General features: G+C 43.1%; 1 protein-coding gene across 4 annotated transcripts in view; it reads left to right on the top strand.

The window, feature by feature from the left end:
- The first annotated feature begins 539 nt into the window (after nucleotides 1–539).
- The window catches only part of LOC147029866 (secretin receptor-like), a 142,585-nt gene continuing 121,609 nt past the window's right edge, over nucleotides 540–21,515 (top strand). The window contains exons 1-2 of one of the 4 annotated variants that reach the window (XM_085873284.1): nucleotides 540–874; nucleotides 3,190–3,307. In XM_085873284.1, coding sequence (XP_085729410.1) covers nucleotides 599–874; nucleotides 3,190–3,307 — 394 coding nt within the window. In that variant the 5' untranslated portion in view covers nucleotides 540–598. The remainder of the gene's footprint in view (nucleotides 875–3,189; nucleotides 3,308–21,515) is intronic. The other 3 variants (XM_085873287.1, XM_085873286.1, XM_085873288.1) reach the window with 3 other exon arrangements.

Here is a 21,515-nt window from a genome sequence, read left to right as displayed (position 1 = left end):
ATCACTGATGATTTAAAGACAGGTATGCAAGATGTTTGTGATCAATGATGATTTAAGGACAGGTATACAAGGTGTGTGTGATCAATGATGATTTAATGATGTGTAATATACTGTTTGTAGTTTATAAAATGAATGACATGATGGTGAAGCGAGGGAGAACTCCACACATGTTTGTGCAATTTCATGCGTTGAGGCCATTTAAGAGAGACAGGTGTATTACAAGTGATTCGGGGAGGGTTGAGAAATGGAAGGGAATGTTGGAATCCCCAGAGGCGCTTCAGCAGGAAGGGTAGACATTACCCCCAACATACCCTTCAGAAGGAAGGCCAAACACCACCGTGGCGGTCAGAACAAATCGCAATATTCAATGGAATATTCAACGTCGGCGTTGATTTGTAAACAAGTGTCTCATGAGCGACATGTGCGGCATGTCAAACGAGTCCGTGAGCATGGCTGGAGCGGGGGGGGGGGGAGACGGAGACTGGGGGCGATGTACAGGAGGAGGATGAGAGAGAGAGAGGAGGGGGGATGGATCTACACTCAGAAAGATGGACCGCTTTGGAATAGAAAGGCGGGAAAGAAAGAACAAGGCGGTTTGATGGACAGGGTGAGGAATATGGAGGACTGGGAAGGACGTGGCGGGAGTACGTTGACGAATGCGATGGCTGCTGGATATTCAGAGGGAGGAGGGCGATGTGCTTGGTGGGAGGCGGGAGGCGCTGCCCAAGAGGGCGAGCAGTCGGACAGCACGAGTCCCTCCTCCCAACGCGCATCACATTCGGTGCCACCTCTGCATCTTCGCACACGGACCGAACGAGCTGCAGAGATGCCTGAGATTCTGATCGCGCTGCTCCTGCTGTCTTCACTCACACCGGTCAGTTTAGCTTGTGTGCCGTGGATATGTCACAGCTCCACACGAATGTCCGTCCGTGTCTGCATGTGTCTGACAATTGGCGTTCAGGGACGTGTTGTCCTATATACAGGTAAATCGTACACCTATGAGCTGTGTATGTCGGTGTGGAAATGGATATTAGGATGTCCTGGTAGGTTCAACCATCAATTAAGATGTTTTTTTTTTTGTGTTTTGCTCTGCCAATTGATCAAAGCGACACACCTGGCAACACGCGCTTACCTTTACTTCGGTATCATCTGTGAATTTAAAATTTACATATCGGGTCACGTGGGCACTCACCTTTAAAACTTGCTTCGCAAGAAAAAAAAGGAGATGAATTCAGTGTTCAAGGGCCGAGCTCATCAGGTAGAGAGCCTGATCATTAAGTAGGTGTCCTGGCAGAGGAGCACTAAATGATGGCAATTTTTAAAGGTTGTTTCATCTAATAACGGACAATTTAACAACATCGTGAACAGGTGAGTACATACCGTGAGCACCGTGTGTCATCGCTCGAGGGAACAGTCGGGGAATTGCAACAATTTCATTTCCTTCGAATCTCTCGACACGTCAGGCCACGAACTTGCTGATCATTCTTGGTATTGCTCACATTGAAAAATCCATTTGCGAGAATGAACGGTTTTTCTGATTAATTAATTAATTGATTGATTGTTTGTTTCGTTGTTTCATCCTGTCCAATGATGATTGCCCATCGAGCCAACGAGCACGACACCCCGACGTGTCGTCAGCCTGGCACGAAATTGCCATTAATTTGTCATTTTGTTTCTTTCGTCCTTTCCTTTTACTTTTCCTCTCTCCCGTTCGATCCTCACGTTTGATAAACTCGATTTTGCGTTTACATTTCGGGTGAAGGGCGAGCTGTTTTACAAACTCTATTACACGTCCCCTCTCCATCGGGACGTTCCACCCCTGTTGGTTTTGGAGGTTTTCTGTGGGTTTTTTTTTTTTCTACATCTTCCACCTTCCCTCTTCCTTCCCACCTCCACCTCCTGTACACCTGTTTAGTTAATTAACCTCAAGGTGTGGACAACGATTACTCGGACGCTCTGCGTAAAGGTGTAAATGTATCTCTCGCTCCAGGTTCGTTGCACCGGACGTGTGCATGTAATTGCGATTCTTCCACCCGCTGCAGTTTTAGGGATTTGTCTTACGTTTGGGGATTGTCTTATCGAGAAGGTATTTCTCTACGGTATCGCGTTCATCAATCTGCGTACAGGTGTCGAACGTGGTGCTTTTCGTGCATTTCCATAGCGCACGTTGTTTTCGGGGTTTTTAATTATTTGATAAAATAATGTGCAAACTCGTGGGTTTGAGCATTTATTTCTACTGTGATTAAACACTGGATTGGTCGTTCAACACCTGAAGGAATTACAAGCAGCCTCGTGTGGACAAGGGCGAAGCGATCGGCACGCGAGTCACGGCTCGTGCGTCTCTCTGTCTCTGTCTCTGTCTCTGTCTCTGTCTCTGTCTCTGTCTCTGTCTCTGTCTCAGTCTCTGTCTCTGTCTCTGTCTCGGCCCCCCACCCCCCTTTCTCCCTCACTCTCTTACCAACAACCTCAGCCCCCCACCTCTCTCTCTGGTCTAGCTCGTGTGGCCGTTTTGCAGAGCAAGGTCGACCCGTAAGCCAAGCCCCACGGCCCGAAAAGTGCGTAATTTACGTTCAGGTAGGAAAATGGTGAAACCTGTGATGGGCTCGCAAAGTTTGCGCCGCAGGAGAAAAGGCATGAAAGGCTTTCCAGCTCCTCGAAACGTACTGCGGAGCTTCGGCCACCCAAGTACGTGACTCGAATTACTTACACGAACCCGCCAGAGCAATGACGTGTTTATTTCTATATATCCGCAACATTGTCTTGCACGATGCACCACCTAACCTCCCTGCAGCACCCCTTCCCCCAGCAATCCAACTCGTCATCCTTACCTACCATGGTGCACCCTTATTTCACGCAATGGTGATGATCATGTTAAAGGAGTTCCCAACAGCTCATTGCACGATGGTGTCAATTAAATTGGCTGTATGTCAGGCCATGTGTTTGTCGGACATTGCTTTCGCGCGGCAGAATCCACTGAGTGAGCGAGTGGAGTCACCTGCATGGTTTTTTTTTTTTTTAATGTGGGTGTTCATCTTGTGACCTGAAGTGGAACACCATGTTTTGGTTGCACTTGTGTTGTTTGTTTGATGTGTCATGTGCGATGTAACACCATGTTAAGTGAATTTTGAGGTTTGTTGCTGTGCTGGTGATATCCCACCCTTGGCTCATCAAGCTTGATGCATCTCACAGGTGTTGGGGATTCTTCCAGAATGTGACTTCATGCTGGAGCTCAACAAGAAGCAAGATGAGTGCGGTTACGCATTACATCAGGAAGACACTCTGCATCTGCAGCACAGCTCACCTCTTGGCAAGTCCCATAGACGTGCACGACATATGACAAACCATGAGACAAAAAAGGTTTTGAGAATAATTTTCACACAAAACGAGTTTGCACAACTTGTCTTTCATCCTCAAGAATGCTTGGTGAGACGTGCATTGTTTTCACATCGTTTAAGGTATTTGTACTGCTGAACAGTTGTTTCATTTAATCTCCTCCTATCTTGTCTTGCTTCACCTGTCCTCTCAGTCGTTCTTTCCTCTGGAACATCACCAGGTCACACTCGCCCAGCCAGAAATCCATCCTTTGTTATTCTTCCCACATCTAGGTAAACTGCTTGCCTCCAGTACTTAAACTATCCTTTCTCTCGACCTCATGGAATCGCCTTCCTGAGTCTGTCCAATCATATACTCCCATACTCTCCTGAAAGATGGCGAGACATTGCTATTTCTTGACATTCCCTGTTTCTGTTCCTGATCTCTTGTTTTCTCATAGACTTTCCTCGACAGCTCAGCTGTACTTTTCCACTCTCACCCTGTTTTTCAGCTTTTACATTCTGCTCACCTCTCTTTTATCTATTTATCTACCTTTCCGTGTCTGTGTGTCCTAATTTTTTTCAAACAAAATTGGTCAGCTGGGTCATTTTAAGGAGGAACAATTGTATATGAGCAATGAGCATACATGTGCTTGTAGTAAATGAGGAAAATAAGCAAATAATTTATGCTCTTCACCTTAACTCAACAGCATAGAGATACGCGGTATGTTAAATTGACGGTTGCACCACGTGTTTAAATTGATGGTTAAACAGCTGCCATGATGCACTGTGCCACCCTTTCACATTGGCAACCCCAACCATTGTCATTTTACTTCTGCAATCCAGTGCCGAAACAACCGGAACACTGTTAGGCCTGGCCTGTCCACGGAATGTTCTTGCATTGCCAGCAGAGCCCACAACAGGAAGTCCTCACTCCGGTGTTTGGCGTCGTCTCCGTCCAGTGAGCATACAGGGCTTGGTGGTGCTTCAGAGCTGTTCTTAGACACAAATCATGTGGCATATTTAACTCTTTCCTGTTCTGTGGTCTCACTCGCCCTGCATTGCGTTCCATCTGCTCAGTGCAACAGAGGCAGAAGACGAGTTGTGGAGGTTTTCATCAGTGTGGATACCTTCTATACAAGAATTAAGACAAATTTATTCGACATGTTGAGAAAATCAATGGAAGTGTCGATAACAAATTACTTGAAATAATTTTTGACCGTGAAAATAATATTTGGCTCATAAATAAATGAGTGAAAAAACATTTGCATAAAATATATCAGAATATAATGGAGCGAATGCATATTCATCTGGGATATGTTCCTGGAAAATGCTGCGAATCGCGATTCCACGAATAATGGGGCATTGTTTCAATGGAAAAAGGGGGGATAGGTTCCCGGTGGTTCGTGATTGAGGAAAAATCAAAAATCCCATGAAAACGTAAAAAAAAAAAAATGCGAAAACCACAAATACGCAGGATCCACGAATAGTTTATCCTCGAATAGCGGGGTCTGACACATATACTGTTTATATATATATATATATATATATATATATATATATATATATATATATATATATATACAGAGGCAGGGGCTGAGGGGCAGCTGAGGGGGTGTGCAGCCTTGGTATTCTCATGTGTGTACTATTTGTGAATGTCTTTACAGCTCTGGTGGAACTCTAAGAAGGGTATGAAATAGCAAAAGTGCTTACCTTGGGGAGCCTTTTTTGGTTTCTTCATGCAGCTTTCTTCAGATAGAAGAGCGTCGGAGGAGTACATACATACATACATATATATACATATATATATATATATATATATATATATATATATATATATATATATATATGTCAGGATATATATATATATATATATATATATATATATATATATATATATATATATATATATATATATATATATGTCAGGATATATATATATATATATATATATATATATATATAGCCTGGTGTTGGCGCAGTGGTTAGGGCAGCAGCTTGGGATCCAAAAGGTCCTGAGTTGAAGCCCCGTTGGGCCACTGAATTAATACACCAGGAGGTTGACTCAGCCTGTCATCCTTCCGAGGTCGGCGAAGTGAGTACCAGTGTACTGGGCCGGTGTATACCCCGGTTAAAATAGGTGTACTATATCCCTGTGTCGTAAGAGGCGACCAGGGTTGCGTCAGGAAGGGCATCCGGCATAAAACATGTGTCAAATCACTATGCGGATCATACGGATGATCCGCTGTGGCGACCCCTAACGGGAGCAGCCGAAAGAAGAAGAAGATATATACATATATACATATATATATATATATATATATATATATATATATATATATATATATATATATATATATATATATGGAGCCTGGTGTTGGCGCAATGGTTAGGGCAGCGGCTTGGGATCCAAAAGGTCCTGAGTTCAAGCCCCGTTGGGCCACTGAATTAATACACCAGGGGGTTGGCTCAGCCTATCATCCTTCCGAGGTCGGCAAAATGAGTACCAGTGTACTGGGCCGGTGTATACCCCGGTTAAAATAGGTGTACCATATCCCTGTGTCGTAAGAGGCGACCAGGGTTGCGTCAGGAAGGGAATCCGGCATAAAACATGTGTCAAATCACTATGCGGATCACACGGATGATCCGCTGTGGCGACCCCTAACGGGAGCACCCGAAAGAAGAAGAAGATATATATATATATATATATATATATATATATATACATATATATATATATATATATATATATATTTATATTTATATATACACATACACACACACATATACATACATAGTGTACAGTGCCTTTCGAAAGTCTGTACCCCCCTTTCAAATTTTTCATCTTTTGTTGCCTTATCGCCTGGAATTAAATCAGACTTTTTCCACCTCGATTTACACATCATAACCCACAACTGCCAAGTGAAAAACAAATCAGAAAATTAATTAAGAATACAAAACTAAAATATCTTGGTTGGATAACTGTGCCCCCCTCTATAATAACAACAGTAAATTAGCTCATATTTAACCAATCACCTTCAAAATTACACACCAAGTTAATTGGGCTCCACCCATGTTAAATTGTAGTGATTCTGATTATTTCTGAATAAAATCAGCTGTTCCTGAAGGTTTCCTCTGCTGGCTAGTGCATTTAACAGCAAAGACTCAACCATGAGCACAATCAGCTTTCGAAAGAGCTCCGGGATAAAGTTGTGGAAAGGCACAGATCAGCGGATGGGTATAAAATATATTTGAAAGGCCTTGCATATCCCTTGGAGCACAGTCAAGACAATCATTAAGAAGTGGAAGGCATATGGTACCACCAAGATCCTGCCTAGATCAGGCTGTCCCTTCAAACTGGATGGCGAAGCAAGGAGGAGACTCATCAGAGAGGCCACCAACAGGCCAATGGCTCCTTTGAAATAGCTACAGGCTTTTATGGCAAAGGTCACTGTGCATGTGACAACAATATCCCAACCACTCCACAAGTCTGGCCTGTATGGTAGGGTGGCAAGAAGCAAGCCATTACTCAAAAAAACCCACCTTGGTTCATTTTTGAGGTATGTAAAAAACCACTCCGGAGATTCTGAAGCCATGTGGCCAAATTTATGTGATATGACGAAACCAAGATGGAAGTTTTTGGCCAAAATGCAAAACGTTACGTTTGGTGCAAACCAAACACAGCACATCACCCAAAGAACACCATCCCAACTGTGAAGCATGGTGGTGGCAGCATCATGTTATGTGGATGTTTCTCATTAGTGGGAACTAGGGCACTTGTCAGGATAGAAGGAAAAATGGATGGAACAAAATACAGGAAAATCCTAGAGACAAACCTGCTGCCCTCTGCAAGATAGCTGAAATTGAGATGGAAGTTCACCTTTCAGCATGACAGTGAACCGAATCACACAGCAAAAGTGACATTGGAGTGGCTCAGGGACAACAAGATAAATGTCCTTGAGTGGCCCAGTCAGAGCCCTGACCAAAATCCAATCGAAAATCTGAAGCATGACTTGAAGATTACTGTCCATAAACGTTCCCCATGCAACTTGAATGAGCTTGAACAGTCTTGTCCAGAAGAATGGGATGATATTACCCAATCAAGGTGTGCAAAGTTGGTAGAGACCTATCCCAACAGACTCACAGCTGGAATTGCTGTCAAAGGTGCTTCCACAAAGTATTAACTCAGAGGGTGGGGGGCGGGGGGGGAGGGGTGCACACTTATCCAACCAAGATATTCATTTGTTTTCATATTTTTAATGAATTTTCTGAAATTTGTAGAATGTGTTTTTCAGTTGGAAGCTGTGGGTTACGATGTGTAAATAAAGGTGGAAAAAGTCTGATTTAATGCAATTTAATTCCAGGCTATAAGGCTACAAAAGGTGAAAAATTTGAAAAGGGGTGTAGACTTCACTATATATAACATGTATGTATTATATCTAGCACAGGGTGTTTATTATGTAGCTGGCAGGATGGCTTAGAGGTACACATGCCCACTCTAAGCTGTCTAGCCTGGGTTTGAATCCCGACCCAATTATGAACTACCATCCTGGTATTTCACAGGCAGGGTTATTCATCAATTAGATAGTGGAGGTTAAAAATCCCAGTGTCCTTCACGAAGAGAAGGTGAGCTATGCCCTGTACCCTGAACAAATTCTAAATTTCTTCCCAAACTATTTAGCCTCGTATCAGGCATGTCCAGCCAGTACACGAAAGACTTGGGCCAAAAAACTTCCCACGGCCAACCCCAGAACAACGTGGAAATAATTGGGGCCATTGAAGAAGAAGCGAGGGTGTTCATTAAGTCCTTGTACAACTTTCAAGTTTAATTCCTTTGGATGTGCACATGATATAAGCAAACTGGAAATGGCATGTGATTTGTAACATTTTTAGACTTCAACATAACCGCCATCTTTCATAATACATTGTTCAATCCGATTTTGCAATGCATAGAAAACATTCTCCAGATCCTGCTGAGTAATTACATGAATTTAATTTGTGATCATAGCCCCAAGCTCGTCCAAAGAATGTTGTTTTGATGAATAAACAACAGCATTAACATGGCTCCATAAAACGTCGCCCAGTGGGGACAGGTCAGGCAAACCAGGTAGCCAAGCAGTTGGTCCACATCGACCGATCCACTTGTTCGGGAAGTTGTCATGCAATACCTGTCACACCTTCAAAGCATAGTGGCAGGTAACACCGTCTTTCTCGAAGGAGGTACTGTCTTAAAGATTTAATCATTGGAGTTCAGTGACAAATTCTTCAACATTGCAAAGTCATGTTTACCATTAACTGTTCTTCAAAAAGGAAAGGACCAATGATATGTGAGAGCACACAAGGCATTTGATTTCTGGTAAGCCTCTTTCATGTTGACAAACTTCCTTGGGTTTTTTTTGCCGTTAAATGAGGAAATTGTGGTGGTTGACAATACCACTGAAAGTTGCCTCATCAGAAAATGTCAACTCATGAAGAAACCCGTGGGAATTGTGGATTTTTCGTTTGAACTGTAGACAGAAATCTACCCTTGCATTGTAGTCCACTTTGCGTAAAATTTGAACCACCTTAATCTTATTGGCATGTTCATGCAATTTCACTTTGAGAATTTTGTAAACTGTTGATTGTGGGATGTTTAGGTCACCAGATACATGGCACAACACCTCTTGTGGACACCTTTCAAATTCCTCCTGGTCGTTGGCAGAGTTGGCATCTCGGACTCGAGTCACAAAATTGTGCGACTTGCAACTTGACCGGATTTGACAAAATTGACTTGAGTTGGTCTTGAAACTTGGTGTCTGGGGACTTGCGACTTCCTTGCGACTTGATTTATTATCATTTGTTGACTGTTCAGAAAATAATCGTTGAATAAACATTGAATTAAAACGGGGTTTAAAATAAATGGGAAATTATTTTCAGCCTTGAGCATGTGCTACCACAGCCGCCGGGTCGCATATCTTTCGCCACTGAGGTTAAAGGGCGTGTCCACTCTCCAGACAGCACACCACGTCCAAGCAGAAACCACCAATCTTACCAATGTGGGCGATGTTGGAAATCTCAAACCATGAACATTCTTGCCAGGGGAAACTTAACCCCTGATCGGGAACCCCGTGCACGTCCCAACAACATAAAATATTTGTGTGATGATTGAAATTTGTGAGGTGACTTGGATTATTTCAACTTCATCAATAATTCTAAAATAGCCTATATCACAACTTGTCTTTTTATAAGGAAAACAAAAAAAAGTACGGCATTTTAAAAGACGATTTAAGTTGAGAAGTTATACGTTTCATTTTAACGTACATAATAAATATACAAGTGTATTATTAAAATATCCAGACCCGTTCTATGTGTAAACCATTAAAACATAATCTGAGGTTACTGGCTCGTCTCGTGTACACGTGTTCAAGCAGGTACACTATATACTCTACTAGGGGTATGCTTACACATTGTAAGCAACAACAAACTGTGCTTTCCCATTGTCTCAGGTCGCTCACCTGCATTTTTTTCATTTATTTATTTTCATTTATTTTATATTTTCATTTGCGGATGTTTTCCAACGGTTCTGTGATTTTTCCCAATCGATCTGCTTTGACGTCCATCGGCATGCAAAATTACTGTGCTTCCCCATTGTCTCGAGTCGCTTACCTGCATTTTTTTCATTTATTTATATTTTCATTTACAGATGTTTTCAGATGGTTTTGTGTGATTTTCCCCAGTGTTCTGGCTTCGATGTCCATCGGCATGCAAAATTTCAGCTTTCTACATCACCGGGAAGGTACCGATCTTTAATATCAGTCAGTGAGTCAGTGGTTAGAAAGAGCTATATATATATATATATATATATATATATATATATATATATATATATATATATATATATATATATATATATATATATATATATATATATATATATATATATATATATATATATATATATATATATATATATATATATATATATCGGCCCATGGACTCAAATATATATATATATATATATATATATATATATATATATATATATATATGTATATGTATATATATATATACATACATAATTATATTTTTGCTGGGAGCAAAGCAAAAAATGTCCACTGCATGAAATTGACAAATAGAAAGTTGAGTTAAACAGCTTTTCAGAATATACATTGCAATAAATGAATCCCTGTGTCTAATTCCATGATAGTTTGTACTCCAAGGTTTATATAAATGAATGTAGGATTTGACACAAGTTGAAGTAATATGACAGTAACTTTCGACTTGACTTGAGACTTGCCCTCAAAGACTCGAGACTTACTTGAGACTTGACTCAAGTGACTTATTTCACTTCTCTGGTCGGTGGCCACAGTCGCCTTGCCGATTCTCGGCCTCCGAGATCGTGCTTTATCATTCAGTGGCCCAGTTTCTTTAAACATTTTCATCCAATTGTTCATCGAGTTTCTATGTCGTACATTTTTCCTGTAATGAGCAGTGAATATTCTTCTCACTGCTGTTATGGACTTCTGCTTTACTTGCCATAATGCACAGTTAACCTTTTCCTCTGATGTTGCCATGTTGCCTTTCATCTGAAATGAAATGAAATGAAATAACATTGACATTGACATGATATTACAAAACGTTAAACTAATTACACTTTCATATGTTATTTGCTGTTTTCTTGTATGATGTGTACATCCAAAATTCTTGAAGTGTTTTTTTTTTTTGTCTGCATCGTCGCGACACGTGGAAGAGGCTAATACAAGTACGTTGACCAGATCAGCACAGAAGGAACAGCAGAAAGAGAGGAGGGAAACTGCAACAGCATGTAGAGGAAGGCGGCCAGACAATGGATGTGGGGAGGAATTGGTAGGTGGCAGGAGAGGATTCATGGGGTGGGCAAGATGGATTCAGGAGGGAAATCTGGAAATTTGTAAGGAGGGATTGGGGTGGGGTGTTGAGGGAAGGGGTTAATAAGTGTACATAAGGTCATGGTTTTGGATTGGGGGATGATCTGAGATGGTAGTGAACAGCTATGTTGAGGACCTGGAGACAAGAATGAGATTGAAGAGGATGTGGAAGTTGGCTCCACAGGTGGGGAAAAAGAGGAACAAATTAATGGAGGTGCAGTGATCCTGGATTGAGGTAGTTTTACCAGAAGGGGGTTGATGGTGGACCGTGTGTGCATTGGAGAAACCTGGGGGGGGGGGGTAGGGGCAAAATACGAAAAAAGCAGAGGGTGCCAAGATCAGAAAGGAGGCGGGAGAAGACAGGTGGATCACTGACCTCTCTGCGAGTGATCGGCCCATGGACTTGGCTTCATTGCAGGAAATTCAAATAATTTTAAAGGCCTTTGCTTCCACAGCATAAAGCTAAGCAAGATGTGAGGCAAGGGAGCCAGCCCAGCCCAGAGGGAAGAGCAGTACTCCATCAAGCTGCAGATGAAGGCTTTGTTTGTAGCTGGAGAAGAGTTCACGTGTCCCAAGGAAGGACTTTGTATGACAGAGGATGCCCAATTGGTTGCTGACTGGAGACCAACTTTGAAATTTGATTTGCCCAAGAAAGATGATGGCTGATAGTGAAACCCATGAGTTTGAAAGATTGAAAATCCTGAAGAGGATTGTTCAAGAAGTAGCTTGGAGGGTTTTCCAGATGGTCCTTTCAGAGAGAGATAGTGAGAATGTGAGATTTGTCAGAATTAAGAGACATATTCCAGATGTTTGACCATCTTGTGATTTTTTTTTTATTATCAAGGTCTGAAGAGAGGGAAGAGGCTGCAGCCTGCTTGTCTGAAGGATGAGAGATGTCACGGCAAAGGGTGGAGTCATCAGCAAGTAGATAAACATGATTTTCCAGAGTCAGAGAGATCATTGATGAAGATCAGGAATACGACTAGGCTCAGAACACTGCCTTGGGGAACTCCAGCCTTGATGGGGAGTGGAGATGAAAGGATTGAGAGCCACCCGTTGGCCACGAGAGTCGAGGAAGTCAGTAAGCCATGTGTGGAGTTGGCCTCGGATGCCATTGGCAGAGAGTTTGGAGAGCAAGGCAGGATGCCAGACTGTATCAAAAGCACAAAATATATCCTCGAGAGACAGCCCTGATCTCATATTTGACATTGAGGGCCTCCATCCATTGTTGGGTGAATATAAACAGCATGTCCAAGGTGGAGTTACCTGTTCTGAAACCAAATTGGTGATCTTCGATGAGTTTGTTGGAGAAAAGGATTAATTTCATCTCAACTGCGATGATAGAATCTCGGTCCTTGCTGATGATTGGAAGGAAGCTGATAGGTCTGTTGTTGAGGGGATCATTTTTTTGCACATTTTTTTATGTAGTCCAGTGATGTTGGTAGATTTCCAAACAGATGGAAGATGATCTAGCACAAATCTTCGGGTGAAAATGGCAGAGAGAGGATGTGCTGGAGCAGCATAACATAATTTTAGGATACATGAGCTGATGCCGTCAAGTCCAGTAACAGAGTTAGTCGATTTTGAAAGAACCCTCTCCAACTTCTCAGGTGCAAAAGACATAGAGTCCAGGAGCAGTTGGGTATGACTGGGAAGGGTGGATACCAAGAGTGAGGGGTTGGAGACAGAAGATTTGGAAGCAAACACAATTGAGGCATTCGACCTTCTCTCAAGCGGAGTTGGCTCTGATCCCATTTGAAGAGGTGGAAGGGATAGAAGGGGAGCATACACCAGAGACAGACTTAACAAGGTGCCACCAGGTTTTAGAGGAGGGAGCCAAGTTGAAAGTTCAATCTTGAGGTTGGACAGATAATGTTTTCTCGCTGTCCTCAGGGTAGACAAACGCTCATTGCGGATCTTTTGGAATGCACTGTGATTGCCTTCAGTTGGATTCGCCTTCCAGGAAGAGAAGGGAAGTTGTTTCAAAGCATCTACCTCACCACAGGATTCAGTGTACCATGGGTGGGAAGAAGGGAAGGGTAATTTAAGACATTATGGAATGAATCTGTGCATGAGAGAGAGAGCAGGTTTCTGTGCAAGAATTACCATAGGCTGAATTAACATCAGGGACACGAAGATATTTAGGTCAGGTGGATATCAGAGGGGGTGGTGATCAGATACAGGAAAGTATTGATACTTGCATAGATTTGGCAAAATATTGGCGGATGTAATTTAACCTGAGTAAGTGTAAGGTGTTGGGGATGGGAAAGAACAATGAAAATAGAGATTAGAGGATGCAAGGGGTAATTTTGTCGCATGTCACACAGGAGAAGGATCTGGGGGTGGTAATAGATATGGGAGGTAAGCAGGCAGCACAATGCCAGGCAGCAATGGGGAAAGCAAATTGTGTTTTAGGTTGTATTCGGAGGGGGATCAATTATAAATCAAAAGAATTGGTGTAACATTGTACACTAATTTAGTGAGGGCACATCGAGAATACTGTGTGCAGTTCTGGTCACCACAGTTCCAGAAGGGCATAGTTGCCATAGAGAGGGTTCAGCGCAGGGCAACGAGATTGATTCTGGGCCTTGCTGGACTCAGCTATGAGGAGCGGCTGAAGGAGACACGGCTTTATACACTACAAAGGAGGCGGTTACGAGGAGATATGATAGAGATGTTTAAGATAATGAAAGGTGTCGATATAATAAGTGAAGATTAATTATTCAAGAGAAGACAGTGATAGGACCAGGGGTCATAGCCTGAGAGTAAAGAAGAGGAGAGTTAATGTTGAAGTAAAACAGGGGTCTTTCATTCAGAGTAGTCAATGCATGGAATGGTCTCCCTGGAAAGATAGCGGCAGCAGAAACAGCAGATAAGTTTTTACCTTCACAAACTTCGTTTGACGAAGGTATTGTATTGACCCCTGTGTATTTATTTATTGGTAAATATGTGTGCGGACAACATTGCGCAAAAACTGCTGGACCGATTTGCATGAAACTTTCAGAGATGATGTGCAGTTACTCAAGGACGCCAGGCGAAGCTTTTGGGAGCGATCGGATCAAAGGTCAAGGTCAAGGTCACAAAAAGGTCAAAATCGTTTTTTTGCGATTAAAGTGTCAATTTTGTTCCGATTTATGTCAAATTAAGTCCAAAATGTTCAGTATTCAAATCCCGATCCACTGATATAGCGTATGGTATAGTGTTTGCAACCCTAGTTAGTCTGTGGACGTCAAAGGTCAAGGGGGTCACCAAAATGGAGTTTTTGATTGGGAAGCGTTGTGGACAACATTACACAAAAACCACTTCGCAGATTGTCATGAAATTTTGTGGATGTGTTTGGCATCACGAGAGGACAAATCGATTAGATTTTGGGAGCGATCGGATCAAAGGTTAAGGTCAAGGTCACAAAAAGGTCAAAATCGTTTTTTCGCGATTAAATTGTCAATTTTGTTTTTGATTTACAGCAAATTAACTCCAAAATGTTCAAAATTAAATTCCCCATCCTCTAATATGACACATGGTATAGTACTTTTGTCACCCAAGGCAGCGGTTGGGGGTCAAAGGTCAAGGGGGTCACACAAATTCACATTTATATCGGAAAGCGTTGTGGACAACTTAACGCAAAAAAAAACAAAACGCAGAGAGGCTTTAATTGTTTTGGATTTGTTTGGCATCATGAAAGGACAAATCCATTAGATTTTGGGAGCGATCAGATCAAAGGTCAAGGTCACAAAAAGGTCAACATCGTTTTTTCATGATGAAAACGGTTAATATGTTTCCGATTTACATCAAATTAACTCCAAATTGTTCAGTGTTCAATTCCCCATCTTCTGAAATGACACAAGGTATAGTACTATTGTCACCCTAGGTAGCGGTTGTGGGTCAAAGGTCATGGGGGTCACGAAATGCATATTTGTATTGAGATGCGTTGTGGACAACTTAATACAAAGGTAACTAGTGGCTGCGGCGAAGGTATGCGCTCTACGAGTGCCCGTTCTAGTTAAATTAGAATTTGATAAGTAGGAACCTGGAAGTTATGGAGATCAAGTTGTCTAGGGCGGGCAACCAGGGTTGCGTCAGGAAGGGCATCCGGCGTAAAACATGTGCCAAATCACGATGCAGATCATACGAATGATCCGCTGTGGCGACCCCGAACGGGAGCAGCCGAAAGAAGAAGAAGAAGAAGAAGTTGTCTAGGGCTGTTGGCAGGACTTTTAGGTAGCTTGAACATTGAAGGGTGATGGTGATGTGTACAGAGTGCTGTTGGTGGGGGTCTCGTCAAGAGGTGGTTGATGTGTTTTTTAACTAAGCTCATACCCCCTCCCCTGAGGAAAATAATAATAATAATAATAATAATAATAGTAATAATAATAATAAAAAAATACAAAAACTTCAAAAATAACAACAAACAAAAACACTTTATTTAAAATAAAAAAATAAAGAAATATTTTTCATTTTCTTCTTTTGATCTTGTGTTGATAAATTAGTGTGGTGTTGATGTGGCGCATTCATGATGGGCTGAATGGCCTCCACCTGTGTCTAATTTTCTTGTATGGGAGACCAGTCCTGAAGAGATATGACTGCTTGCAGTCCCTGCCATTCTGCTTAAGTAAAATTCCAGATTCGCTGACGTTGAAACAACTCTCTGAGACTAGCCAGAGAGATGTTGACTTTCACAAGCATATGATGAGATGAATCATTTGGAGCAGAGGAAGAGCAAGAGACATTTGCGGGAAGTTTGTCATCAAGTCCAGAAGGTAGGATTTGCCAGTTGGAGAAATCCGGGTTGGAAAGTTCACAGATTGAATCGGTCCCATCGAGTCCCAGTAAGTCCGTTGCTGAAGCATCATGGCTGGGGAGAAAGGTACCAACATCCACCCAAGTTGCATGGCGACGATTGAAATCGCCACGTATGAGACATATGAGGAATTGACTGAATATTTTGTTTGTTTTCACTTCCGATAGGTGTGCGAACCAATGACTCGAAGCCTATACACCACTCGTGTGCACAACTTAGGCACAAAAATGCATACAACTCAAAGTTGCGTGAATATCGATATTTGTAGACCTTCTGCATGCACTGTCGGGATCCAAGATCTCTTAAATGAGGGATCATTCAACATTATACATGCTGAGGGAGTGACGCCTCACCAAACATCGCTATACACTCCGTAAAGGGGGGGGGGGGTGGGAGCGAGAAGGATGGTGGAGAGAGAAGGGGTGGAAGGGGGAAGTGGGGAGGGAGAGGGGGTTTGGGAGGAGTTAAGGGTGAGGATTGGGGTTTTGGACTTGCATTTGGTTGGGGGACTTGTGGAGAAGGTGGGGAGGAGGGGTAGTACAGGATTGAATAAAATTGGGTAGGTTAAAAGAGCATGTTAATACAGCATGCAAAGACCACCTGGAGATGTCCATGCGGGTTGGAGAGGGGAGAGGGCGTGGGAGGAGGTATGTGTGAGGGCAGGGAAGGCAGTGTGAGGGGGGAGGAAAGGCAGTGTGAGGGGGAGTGAAGGCAGTGCGACGGGAAAGGAAGGCAGTGTGAGGGAGATTGGAAAGCAGTGTGAGGGAGATTGGAAAGCAGTGTGAGGGAGATTGGAAAGCAGTGTGAGGGGGAAGGGAAAGCAGTGTGAGGGGGAAGGGAAAGCAGTGTGAGGAGAGGGAAGGCAGTGTGAGGGGAGGGAAGGCAGTGCGAGGGGAAGGGAAGGCAGTGTGAGGGGAAGGGAAGGCAGTGTGAGGGGAGGGAAGGCAGTGTGAGGGGAGGGAAGGCAGTGCGAGGGGAAGGTTAAGGCAGTGCGAGGGGAAGGGAAGGCAGTTTGAGGGGAAGGGAAGGCAGTGTGACAGGAAGGGAAGGCAGTGTGAGTGAGATTGGAAAGGAGTGTGAGGGGGAAGGGAAAGCAGTGTGAGGGGGAAGGGAAAGCAGTGTGAGGAGGAAGGGAAGGCAATGTGAGGAGAGGGAAGGCAGTGTGAGGGGGAGGGAAGGCAGTGTGAGGGGAAGGGAAGGCAGTGTGAGGGGGAGGGAAGGCAGTGTGAGGGGGAGGGAAGGCAGTGCGAGGGGAAGGTTAAGGCAGTGCGAGGGGAAGGGAAGGCAGTTTGAGGGGAACGGAAGGTAGTGTGAGGGCAAGGGAAGTCAGTGTGAGGGAGGTTGGAAAGTAGTGTGAGGGGGAAGGGAAAGCAGTGTGAGGGGAATGGAAGTCAGTGTGAGGGAGATTGGAAAGCAGTGTGAGGGGGGAGGGAAAGCAGTGTGAGGGGAAAGGAAAGGCAGTGTGAGGAGGAAGGGAAGGCAATGTGAGGGGGAAGGAAAGGCAGTGTGGTGAAAGGAAAGATGGTGAGGGTAGAAGGGAAGGCAGCGCAAGGGGAGGGGGAGGCAGCATGAGGGGAAGGGAAGGCAGCGTGAGGGGAATGTAAGGGTGATAAAATGTGCCCAAACAGCAATATATTTTTTTTAACCACCGACTTTTACGTAAAACCGGGTGGGAGCATTTAAAACCCATGTTATCTACCTGGCAAATTAAAAACTAAACCGTCAGTCCTTAACAGTCCACTCAACAGAGGGGGTTTGGAGGAGTAGGGAGAGAGAGATGAGGGAGGGGAGAGTGAGGAGGAGGAGGGTGAGTGAGGGGATTCTGTCAGATGTGACGTCCAGTTTAATGTCCATCTGAAAGACTGCACACACATTGATGAATCGCCCTGCTTGTGAAACGCCGGGATGACAGTTTATAGCTGGGTCGAGATTCAAACCCAGGCTAGACAGCTTATAGCGAGTGTGCGTACCTTTCGGCGATACTGCCGTGATGTGGTGATTAATTGCTTTGTAACAACTGAAAACATTTTTTTTACTCATTGTAATCATCTGATTTATTAAGCCTGGTGTTGGCTTAGTGGCTGGGGTGGCTGGTTTAGGATCCTAGCATCCTGAGTTTAAGCCCCATCGGCTGCTGAATTAACATCAGGTGAGGATGGCTCAGCCTGTCATCCTTCCAAGGTCAGCAAAATGAGTACCAATGCACTGGTAGAGGGGCACAGCATCAGCAGCCCAGCCATGCTTCCAAGAAATGATAGCTTCCTCTACCTGGCAGCCAAGCTGCTATACACAAGAACAGGTGTGATTTATTTTGCCTTCATACCTCTGGAAGTGTCTTCCTACCTCCCACCTCGCCATGCAAGCAAGCACTCTGACGAAACAGTTGAAGAAATTATAAAATAGAAACGTTTAATTTTTATATGTATCTATCTCTGCTGAAGTGATGGGTCGTATAATGAAAGAATATCAAACAAAAAGCGGAAACGTGGGGTCAAAAAAAATTTGCACACTTTCAGCAAGTGAGCACTGCTCGTTGCACTGCATGACCAAACGCTTTGTTTTTGTTTTCAAAGAGTGGGCTTTGTTCAAGTCGATCGATATACAGTATTCAGTAACAGTGAGAATATTGTAGTGCGCTCGTCAAGTGGCTTAAGCACTTAAGCAAGCATGCCAATAAAATGGTTTACAAAGAAGAGGAGAGTTAAGACTCTGAAGGTCGTAAGGCAGGGGACTTTTACTCAGAGTAGTTGATGCATGGAATGGCCTCCCTGGAAAGGTAGTGGCAGCAGAAATAGAAGATAAGTTTAGATTGGAATTGGATAGGTGCCTGAAAGTTATGGAGATAGAGGGGGATAGGGATGTTTGCAGGACTTTTAGGAAGCTTGAGCATTGATAAGTGATTGTGTGCATGTGGAGTGAGTGCTGTTGGTGGGGGTCTCGTCAAGGGCTGTTGCATGTTTTTTAACCAAGCCCAGGTCCCTTCCCCTGAGGAGGAAAAAAAAACTACCAAACTTTAAAAACAAACCAATACAAAAACGCAATTTAAAAAACAATACAAAAATTGCATTTTCTTCTTTTCATCTTGTGTTGATAAATTAGTGTGGTGTTGATTGTCACGCAGGCATGCTGCGCTGAATGGCCTCCACCTGTGTCTGATTTCCTTGTATTTCCTTGATATGGTACGGCTGGCTTGGCAAGTGATTAGCGATTGCTGATCAGTCATATAAACACCATGTACACGGAGATGCCTGGAATGTCAGGTAATGTCCAAATTGGACAAATGAACACTTTTTAGCAGTCAAAACTCCTGTTGAAGTTAAAAAGAAGTTTAAATTTTGAAATTCGGCTTGGTTTAAGATATTCTTGAGGTTATGAAATAAGGTCATGAACGTTGGTGTCTCTGGGCATTTCTAAGCATTGCAATGTATCCAGCGATTTGTAGGTATGATGATCAGGCATTCGATGCCATAAGGAAAGTGGGGAAAAAAAATCTTTATCGTTAAGAAACCATTGCGGCCTATTCCAAGTGAAGGCATTGTTGAGCAGGCCAAAAAAATGGCAAATTGAGACCCCAGCGAAAGACAGCAAGGTGACCAAGGATGAACCTTGATTAAGTGTAATTAAATAAGCCCGTTATTTATCTTCAAAACGGGTGCTTAAATTAATCCAGACACATAATTTCTACTCATACACTACCTTGGAGTTCCCTGAGTATGCATGAAAAGTTTGGGGCCACGAGGTTTCATGGTTTTGGAATTATGGAGGAGACGTTCAGATGGACGGACAGACACACATTGACATTTATTCGTATAGATATACAGTATATGTATATATATATATATATATATATATATATATATATATATATATATATATATATATATATATATATATATATATATTTACTCTATAGTAGTGATGGGCGGTGTTAAATGTTTATCCCATGATGAACCAAAATGATCTTTTACTGCGTTAAACCCAAATGGAGGCATCTCGCACATGTGGGAATCGCAAGAATCACATGAGGTTCTTAGTTCTTTTAAAACGGGGTTATTCCCAAACAAATAATCAGGGGAAGATTGATCCCACAGAGGGTATGATGGTGGGGTGAGAGGGGGAGGAAAGGGATTCAATGAATAAATAATTAGATACAATAAGGATAAAATCTGTGATGTCTCACACCAGACTTGTTCACAGACAAGGCGGGAAACGAGAAACCTGGGTGAGGCCTTAGCTGCTGTGGAAACGTCGAAGCAGGCATGATGAACATGCGCCGGCAGGATGCCGAACAGGCGAAGTACACCAGCAAGACAATGAACAGGCGAGCACGAACAACAAAGCACACAGGCAGGGCAAAGGCAGGGACAGGAAGAAGACATGAGCAGATAAGCAGGACAATGAAGCAGGGAGGTGAGAACAGAACACCTCTCCTCAGATGGGGCATCTTTTTCGTTCTCCTCCTTCGCACCAAACCCAACTCTCCTGAGAGAAATAGAACCCGGACGATCCACAATTATTACCCTTGGGAGGCATCAAACTCCTCCCCTCACTCTCTCGACAACACAGCCCCTCGCGAGGCAATCTCAGCTCCTTCCCTCCATCTTTCCGAGGATGCTGTTCCTCCAAAAGTCCTCTTTCTGAAAGCCTCACACCGGTGCCTCACCCAGGGAGATAACAAAAGGTTGCACATACAATTCCTTAACCTTAAACCCCAATTAGTTATTACCACGCACCACCCTTCGTATGATGCATATTTAAACAGGACAATCCAGAACCTATATTTCCTACTTAATTACATCGATATTGGCTAACTACTCCAACACGGACCGTACTAAATACATTTCTTTCTGTTCTAAGGTAATATCTACTCCCTTCCCCCTCCCCCCCAGCTCCCACACCTACAAGTGTAACTATATATAGTAATGTATGTAACTATATATATATATATATATATATATATATATATATATATATATATATATATATATATATAATCTCAGGGGTCACAAGCGCACATGCTGTTGAATGTGTATCAGATCAGAAGGGCCTGTTTTCTTTTTTAATATACCAATGAAAACTCCAAAATCCGAAATTCCAGAATATCACAAAATTTGACCATCCGTAGAGTCAAACTTCTTGGCAAAATGGCTTCCGAGTTTGGGCAGGCTGCCGTACCGTAGTCCGATGTGCTGCCATAGCCCATGACCTGTCTTGTTGTTTGAACCTTTTGGCTCTTTCACACCATGCTTTTCACAAGGAATTTCTGTGTTCTTACCTTATTCTGCCCTTATAATATCGTCCAACAAGCATCCAAGTGATAGTGCTGAGTCGAGTGGTTCAAAGAGGAAGCATGTTAAAATACAATTAAAGAGAAGTTAGGCCTGGTGTTCGCTTCCTGGAGAGCGTGGCTGGCTTTGGATCTTAGGGTTCGGAGTTCAAGCCAAGTTTGCCACTGACTTAACACCAGGTGGGGTTGACTCAGCCTGTCATCCTGGAGTTGGCAAAATGAGTACCAGTGTA

The sequence above is a fragment of the Eptatretus burgeri genome, chromosome 3 (assembly GCF_056783735.1).
Source record: "Eptatretus burgeri isolate ZD-2024b chromosome 3, Ebu_testis_v1, whole genome shotgun sequence".
NCBI lineage: Eukaryota > Metazoa > Chordata > Myxini > Myxiniformes > Myxinidae > Eptatretus > Eptatretus burgeri.
This window is presented reverse-complemented; position numbering and strand designations above follow the sequence as displayed.